Raw genomic sequence first — 7,967 nt, forward strand, 5'->3', positions numbered from 1 at the left:
TAAGAGCAACTTACATTCCAGGAGGCAAGAGCTGATTGCTACTACAGCCCCTCCACCTGTAAAACATCACAGCCTGAAATGACAGGCAGAGAGATGCTAAGCAGAGAAAAGGAAACACAGATTTCTCTGCAGTTCCCATAGTGGCAAAGCCAGCAGAATTGCTGCTATGAAACCCTTTGGATTCCCATGGCTCACATCCCACTCCACTGCATTGACAGAAAATCAGCCTTAGGTTCTGGCAGGAAGGAAGAGATGAGCACAGGAGGGTCTGCAGCATAAGAGTCTCAGCAGTGAGCTCGAGCATGGATTTTGGCAGATGGAGGAGGAGGAGGGTTCCTGATGTGCAGCTCCAGCACCTGGAGGGATGTTAACAGCCAGTCTCTGCAGACAGGGGCTGTAAAGGATGGATCCTAAGGCTCTGATCTTTCCCACACCTGTTTTCCTTCCCCGTGGGGCTCTGGAGGCGAGTGGCCAGAGCAGGGCTGGCAGTGCTAGGAGCAGGGACGCAGGGCTTGTGCCCACACGGAGGAGAGGCGAGTGCCGGCTGCTAGCTTTGCTGCTCAGGGCTTAATGCACTAAGAGCCCAGCTGATTGCTGCTCAGACGCCAAGGGAAACCGCAGGCGCTCGGGGCGGCCAGGCACCCAATGGTGCCGTGTTTCCCCAAACCATGACGGGACAAAGGCTCGGGAAATGCATCGTCCTTTGCCTGCTGCCCTGGAGCTGCCTGAGCTTTGCCTGGAGTGATGCTGCTGGGCCCGGGACCGCCTCGCTCGGTGCAGGACACGTCAGAAAGGGGCTGCCCAGAGACGCTGCCAACGGGACCGACGCGCAGAGCAACATCTCAGGTACTGAAATGAGCGATCCCCGCCTCTCCCTCTGCCGGGCTGCCTAGGGCCCCTCGGAGCCAGGGGGAAGGGCGCAGGGACACGGTGTGAGGGCATGATGATGCTTCTCTCGTCGGACACAGCGGCACCCCCTGTGCATGCACAGGGACCACAAGGCTTCTGTGGTGGCCACAGCAGCTCCTGTGATATGGGAGAGATGTGTCGCCCAAACCAAACCAGAAGCAATCAGGAGGCACAGGGAGGAAACTCGACAGCTGATGTTTTCCTTTGAAAGTAAAAAGTCCCCCTCCAAGTTAACATCTATGCATATGATGATGGACCAGCTGTCTGCTCAGGGTGTGGGAGCACTGAACACATCCCTACCCCTAGAGGCTGAGCTGCGACCCTTGGGAAGAAATAGAGATTTTTTTTTTAAAAAAGCACAAATAATCTCCAGCTGCTGAGGGGGATTATTTTTCTTTAATCCACTTTCCAGGGCAAAGCATGCACCATTCCCCAATAAGTGAGATATGGCCTCAGGGCTGCTGTGGGGTCACCACCCACCTGGGGCTGGCAGCAGCTCAGAGAGCCCATGTCATGCTCCAAACCGTGGTGACTATTGGCAAAGGTCATAACAACTGGGGCTGGACAATGTAATCATACAGGAGATCCAGTCCAGGCACTCAGCAGCCTCCCTGGCACTACTGAATTAACTCAGACATCTGCACTACCTGTTAACAGCACTGCTGAAATTAGAGAAAGTCTGATCTTACTCAGCCTGATTTGTTCCTTATTGGCTCCACTGGACTAGAAGCCTACACCATCTCAGTAAAAGCAGAGGGAAAGCAGACCTGTCTCTCACATTAGCTTTACTATTCCAGTTGGAATTCCCCACAGAAGTTACCCCTAAGCCAGATAAAGCACATTTCTGCCTGCAGGTTTTAAGCTTGGTTAAATTAGAGTTGATCAAAGTATTTTCCTTTAATTTAGGATATTGATACCCATGATACCTGCTACCACACCTTCTTGGCCTCATGGTAGAATATCCAGGTGGGGGAGTTGCCAAGCACATGGTCAGACTGCCATTCTTTTTGGAGCCTACCTAACTTCTGGGTCTCCCTAGGTATTAGTGCAATGCAAAAGAGATGGTCCAAGCAGGATAATTAAGTAGCTCTGAATAGCTGTGAGTTACAGACTAGTTAAAAAATTAAAGGCTGGGATGAAAAAAAGCTTTTCTCTCTAGCAGAGTAAGAGAGTAATATTTCTTTGAGTTCCAACCAACAATATTCTCCCAGAATATCATGTTATAAAAAAACATTCTCTTCCTTTCCCTCCTAAAAATTGCTCTCTCTGTAGTCCCCCTAGCCTGCACCTTTCCAGTCTCACTTCTGCTGTTCAGTAGCTGCTCACACTGGAGAGTCTGCAACTGAAAAGCTTATTTTCCAGATAAAGCTGCTAGACTTTCTAATGTATTTCCTTTGGACTATGCAAAAAAAACCCACACACACAAAAACAAACAAAAAAAAAAAAACCCAAACAAACAAAAAAACCCCAAACCACTAAACAACAAAAATGTCCCAGAGGCTTGCAGGAGTGACACAGGGGATTTAGCAGCCCTTTCAACAGCATCACTGTGGGGACGTTTGTCACCACCTACGCTTAACATGTCCCCTTCTCCCCAGTGCCATGCACAGCTCTCCCCCCGCCGCGCTATGGATACTACTACGTGGACAGAGGCTCAGGCGTGTCCCCGGGCTCGGTGCTGGTGTACTGGTGCCAGGAGGGATACCAGCTGGTGGGCAGCGAGAGGCTCGCCTGCCTCCGCCAGGACAGCACCTCATCCTGGAGCCACCCGCCGCCCCAGTGCCAGGGTAAGGAGCCCTCGGGTGGCACCCAGCCCCTGCCCCGCTCCCGGGGCTCGGGGGGAGCAGGACCTCGGGTGGGGAGGGGCAGCACCGGCCCCCACACGGGGCCTTCCTCACTCTGACCAAGGCAGCGGGGCCAGCAGGAGGTGGGGTGACCCGGCCGCCCTGAACGGGGACAAGGAAGGTGTGGCTTGACCCAGTCGGTTGCGGCCAGCACAGCTGAAGTGCCTGCCCCAGCAGCAGCACTGCAACAGCGTTTCAGGAGCTGCAGGAGGCTCGGGGTGCCAGGGCATGGATTCACCTGAGACCAGCTCAGCAGAGAACCAGACCCTCCCTCATTCCCAGCAGCTGCTGCTCAGGTCTCCAGGCTGGGTCAGAGCCTGGCACGGCTGACACCCAACTCCTGGGGCCAGGCACAGGGCGCCCAGGGCACTGCCAAAGCTTTCCCAGCAGGAGGAAAACTGAATTTCACAGTAACCGGGTACATGCTGAGCACGTGCCACTTGCAAGCGACCCTCCTTAATACTTTTTAACTTTTCTTTTTTCAATATTTTAACTTTTTTCCCTTTTTAGCTGTTTTCTTTTGCCCTTTTAAATTTTTCTTTTTTACATTTTCGACGTTTTTTCCTTTTTAACTTTTCTCCCTTTTAAACTTTTTCCCCTTTTTAACTTTATTACATTTAAGTTTTTTCTACTTTCCCTGTTTAATCTTTTTCCTTTCTATTTTTAGGGCTTAATGTCTACTACCCTTATGCTTAATGCAAGACACATCAAATGCTTTATATTTTCTGCCCCGTGTGATTATTTTATACTAATTATCTGAAAAAAAAATATGATATGTTAATACGGGTTTTTTTCCATCAACTTTCTGGTGCATTGAGCCGGCGTGGCATCACCCACGTTCACCATTAGGTTTTATAATGGTTATTACCCACGTTCACCATTAGGTTTTATAATGGTTATTACTAAATATTCCCTGGAATGTCCCTTCGGGGTTACCTGCACGGGGGACGGCGGCCGGGAGCAAGGGTGGCTCCCTTAGCCCGGCCCCGCTCACGGCCCTTGCCCGCAGCCGCCGCGCAGCCCTCGGGCACCGGGTCCCGCATGGCGGTGGCCGCCTCGCTGCTGAGCGGAGCCGTCATCCTGGCACTGTCCGTCTCCTTCGCCGTGTGCTGCTGGCGGGACAGGGCGAGGAAGAGCCGCGGCGGGTGAGTACGGAGGTGGGGCGGGAGCGGTGCGGCGCGGCGCGCTCGGCAGGAGCGAGGAGCAGCTGAAGGAGCGTCGCTGCTGCCATCTGCTGAGACACGCGGGTTGTGCCCACTCGGGACACTTGGGACCCGCTTGTGCCCTTTCACAACCCTCCCGCTCGCACATCTGGAACTATCAAGCATAAAAACAGTTAAACCACTGCTCCAAAGCCAAGGTATGCTTGACTGTGGAAGGGGTTTCCATCAGTGGGGATGCTGCAGCTGGTGATTGCAGAGGGGCTCGTTACATGCCTGAGGAATGGGATGCCATACAGAGGGACATGGATAAGCTCAAGAAGCGAGACCATGGAAACCTCATGAGGTTTAACAACCAGGTGCAAGGTGCAGCACACCTGGGTCAGGGCAACCCCAGGTATCAACACAGGCTGTGGGGGACGAACAGATGGAGAGCAGCCCCTCTGAGAAGGACTTGGGGGTGCAGGTGGATGAGGGGCTGGACATGGCCCAGGAATGGCACTCACAGCACAGAAAGCCAATTGTATCCTGGGCTGCATCCAAAGCAGGGTGAGAGAGGGGATTCTACCCCTCTGGTCTGCTCCAGTAAGACCCCCACCTGCACCCCCAAGTCCTTGTACCCCTCTTTCCATCCAGCTCTGAGGTCCCTAAAGTAACAAAGACATGGACCTGTGAGTAACACCCAGAGGATCAAAGCTGATCAGAGGGCTGGAGCACTTCTATGAGAAAGGCTGTGAGAGCTGGCATTCAGGCAGCAGCAAAAGCTCCAGGAAGATCTTACTGCAGCCTTGCAATACTTGATGGGACCCTACAAGAAAGAGGGGTACAAGCTTTTTAACAGGGCCTGTTATGATAGGACAAGGGGCAATTATTTTAAAGTGAAAGAGGATTGGCTAAGGTTGAATATAAAGAAAATGGGTTTATAATGAAGGTGGTAAAACACTGGAACAAGTTGCCCAGAGAGGCTATAGATGCCCCATCCCTGAAAATATTCAGGGTCAGATTGGATGGAGCTCTGAGCAACCTGATCTAGTTGAAGGTGTCCCTGCTCCTTGCAGTGGGATCACTTTAAAGGTCACTTAATTGTTCTATGATTCTGTGAGCCTGGTGATCTACAAAAAGCTCCCCATTATCAGAGGAAGAAGGGACCAGATAGTACATGGAGGATGGTTAATAGGAGTATCACTTTTCTGAGGCTAACTTCAGTGCACAGCCCAGGGCTGGGGAGGGAAAAGAGGACCACTCTTCTCTGGAAATAGCTGGGAGAAAAGTCATGGTGGGAAGCAGGACTGGACAAACAGAGGTAGCAGGACCACAGTCACAGAGAACCATCTCTGCAGCAACACCGCCCAGTTTGCCTGGCATACACTGCAGTCCAGCAAGGGCTCTTTTTTATCCTGGGCAAAGGGCACCGGATACAAAAGTAACAGGGACCATGCAGCCTAGGAGTACACCTTAACCAAGAGCCTAACTCATTATCAGAAGTGCACAAGGACAAGGAGAAAAAAAAAAAATCCCTGCAAGCAAGAGAGAGCATCTCAGTCTTTTAACAGGCACCAAGCACACCTCTCCCCACAAGCCTGCTCTTCCCTGGGTGGTGCAGCCCTTTTCTGCGGGGCTGAAATAGCGTCAGTCCTTTCCTCTGGGAACACAGGAACGGGGTAAAAATCACTGGGTGACAGCGTTGCCTTAGGATACAAACATGCCAGGTCTTTCCAGGGGTGTGAGCAAATAGAAGCCCGACCGCAGAGCCCAAAGCAAGCACCTGCATGGCATCTCTCTCACCACCCGGCAGGCAGCAGCAGCAGCGAAGGAAAGTCAGAGGATGGAAGCGTGGCCCCTCCACGGCCGAGAGGGGCAGGAACGCTTTTGGAAGACTCAAGCACTACCACCGGCGCGATTACCACCTCTCGGCCGTCTCCAGCTCCGTGTTCCCAGGGGCATTCGCAGGCTGCGATAACCTGGCTTTCCACAGGTACGGTTCAGCACCAGCCCCTGCCGCTGCCTCCCAAGCTCCTCACACAGGGACGAGCTGCTCTCAGGCTTCCCGCAGGCAGGAGCAGCCACCTGTAGAACAGCTCAAGTCCTTGAGCAGTCAATCCCCTACCTCACCCTCTGACATGCTCCCCACCTAGCCCCGACAGCAGTGAAATAATCCTTGCACCCGCTGCTCTTTTCCAAGCGGGCGGGAAGCCGGAGGCCCGGGGCTCCCTTTGCCCTGCCTCAGCGGCACTGGGTAGGCTGCAGGCTCCTTACCATGGCCTGTCCCGCTTGCCTTTCCCAGCAGCCCAGCCCAGCAGCCGAAGGTGCCCGCGGGAAGATGGCGCTGCGAGGCCCCGGCGCCGCTCCGGCCCGGCCCCGCCCCGGGCAGCGGCCTGCCCTGCCAGCTGCCCCGGCACGGCCCACGGCTGCCCCGGCACGGCCCACGGCTGCCCCGGCACGGGCACGGCCTCCTGCTGCCCCTCGGCTGCACCGGCCTGGAGGAACACAAGCTCTTCAGCAACTTCGGAAAGCCGGTTTGAGGATTTAAACTGCCATTCCACTTCCTTTCCCCCCTCCTCCCCTTTAAACGCTATTAAATCCTTGAGCTCGGGAAAGCATTTCGGAAGAGCCAATTACTGCAACCTGGGTTTTCAAATAGAGAAAACCTGACACTTTTTAATATAATCCTTTTATTTCCCTCTCCTGCCCAGCAGTGCACGCTTCAAAGAGGAGTTTCCAGGTTATAAACTTCTTAAGTCAAGTCTGAGCAGCCCCAGCTTAACCTAAAGTCTATGTATAGACTTCTGGGTTTTGAACATGAGTCTGATTTTCTGTTTAGGGCTCTTTTAAAGGCTGAAAGTGTAAACAGTTACCAGGAACAAAGAATGAGATTAGATATCTGGAAGCATTTACAATTAATTGCAGTTGAATATAGATAGAGACTTAAAGGGTTTTTTCGTTGGCATTCAGAAGTCACCATATCCTCCCACTTCTATATGGACAGTCTTCGACTTGGAAGATGTACTTGGAAGAGTACAAAGCTAGCCAGTCAAGGGGAAGACATGAATTTATCTTTCATACAAAGAATCTAGCACATCTGAAAACAAACAAACAGAACAACACCCCCTCTGAAAGAAAAAAAAAAAGAAAAAAGAAAAAAGGAAAGAAAAAAAACCCAACCCAACTCTTGGGGGGTTTTTCATCTCTTCTCTCCAGCATTAGAAATTCAAATCACCTGTATCAGGATCCATAGCAGGACTCAAAGAGCTAACCATCAATTGCATTCAGAAAGCAATGACACTGTATTCGTGTCCAACATCTCCTGGGTGGAAGTCCAGGGGCATGCTCCAGGAGCACATGCAGAGCCTGGCCAGGCAGCTCTAGGACACCTCAGCCCCTGTTTGCACCCCAGGACACAGCTGTGCCCTGCAGCATGCCCGAGGCACTCTGGGCACACGGGCTTGGTGAGTACTGTGGCATCAGGTCTGTGCAGAGACACTGCTGGGACCTCAGAGGTGCTGTGGTGCTAGAGGAGCGGCTGGCAATAAGAAGGAGCACCCCTTATAAATATATAGAAAATGCATGCCCTGCTGGCTCAAGGATCCAACACGTGACACTCATGCAGTCCTGCTACAAAGGCTGGGAGTTTTAGTCTGCTGACTTCGTTTCTATCAACATTTGCATTGCATTTCAAGGAAAGAAGCCTTAAAAAGATGCAAGGCATCACTTCCTTGTGATAAGAGGACATTTGATAGATGTTGATACTGCTGCCACTTTTCCCTGGAATGAGGGTTAGGGACACTGGTTTTTCTATTTCTAATAATAATAAAGGAATCTATTTCAATTTCATCTCCTATGTAATTTTTTTTTTTTTCACATGAGCAAGCTATGGGAAGTCTGGAAGCAGGTAGTAAAACTTTTACAGGTCCCTATAGAATATTAATCCCGATGTTTCCGGGTTTGGTGTGCCTGGCCTCGTCTGGCCCTTGCTGCTGGGCCAAAGGCTGCAGCTGTGGTGTTTCACCTCAGAGATACCTTTGGCTGGCTGGATGCTGCAGCTGGGCACTCGGAA

At 52.1% G+C, this 7,967-nt stretch overlaps 1 protein-coding gene across 1 annotated transcript; it reads left to right on the forward strand.

The window, feature by feature from the left end:
- Positions 1 to 277: 277 nt before the first annotated feature.
- LOC139588159 (sushi domain-containing protein 3-like) lies at positions 278 to 7,744 on the forward strand. Its single transcript, XM_071423175.1, has 5 exons — positions 278 to 846; positions 2,508 to 2,696; positions 3,763 to 3,898; positions 5,709 to 5,888; positions 6,201 to 7,744. The coding sequence occupies exons 1-5, from the start codon at positions 669 to 671 to the stop codon at positions 6,433 to 6,435; spliced, it is 918 nt and encodes a 305-aa protein (XP_071279276.1). The 5' UTR covers positions 278 to 668; the 3' UTR covers positions 6,436 to 7,744.
- Positions 7,745 to 7,967: the final 223 nt, after the last annotated feature.

The sequence above is a fragment of the Agelaius tricolor genome, unplaced genomic scaffold, assembly GCF_023055355.1.
Source record: "Agelaius tricolor isolate 1412-34295 unplaced genomic scaffold, bAgeTri1.0.p SCAF_3, whole genome shotgun sequence".
Lineage (NCBI taxonomy): Eukaryota > Metazoa > Chordata > Aves > Passeriformes > Icteridae > Agelaius > Agelaius tricolor.

Coding starts and splice junctions, on each gene's coding strand:
- LOC139588159 (XM_071423175.1), top strand. CDS start 669: ATGACGGGACAAAGGCTCGGGAAATGCATCGTCCTTTGCCTGCTGCCC. Junction 847..2,507: donor CGCGCAGAGCAACATCTCAG/GTACTGAAATGA, acceptor CCTTCTCCCCAG/TGCCATGCACAGCTCTCCCC. Junction 5,889..6,200: donor GATAACCTGGCTTTCCACAG/GTACGGTTCAGC, acceptor CTTTCCCAGCAG/CCCAGCCCAGCAGCCGAAGG.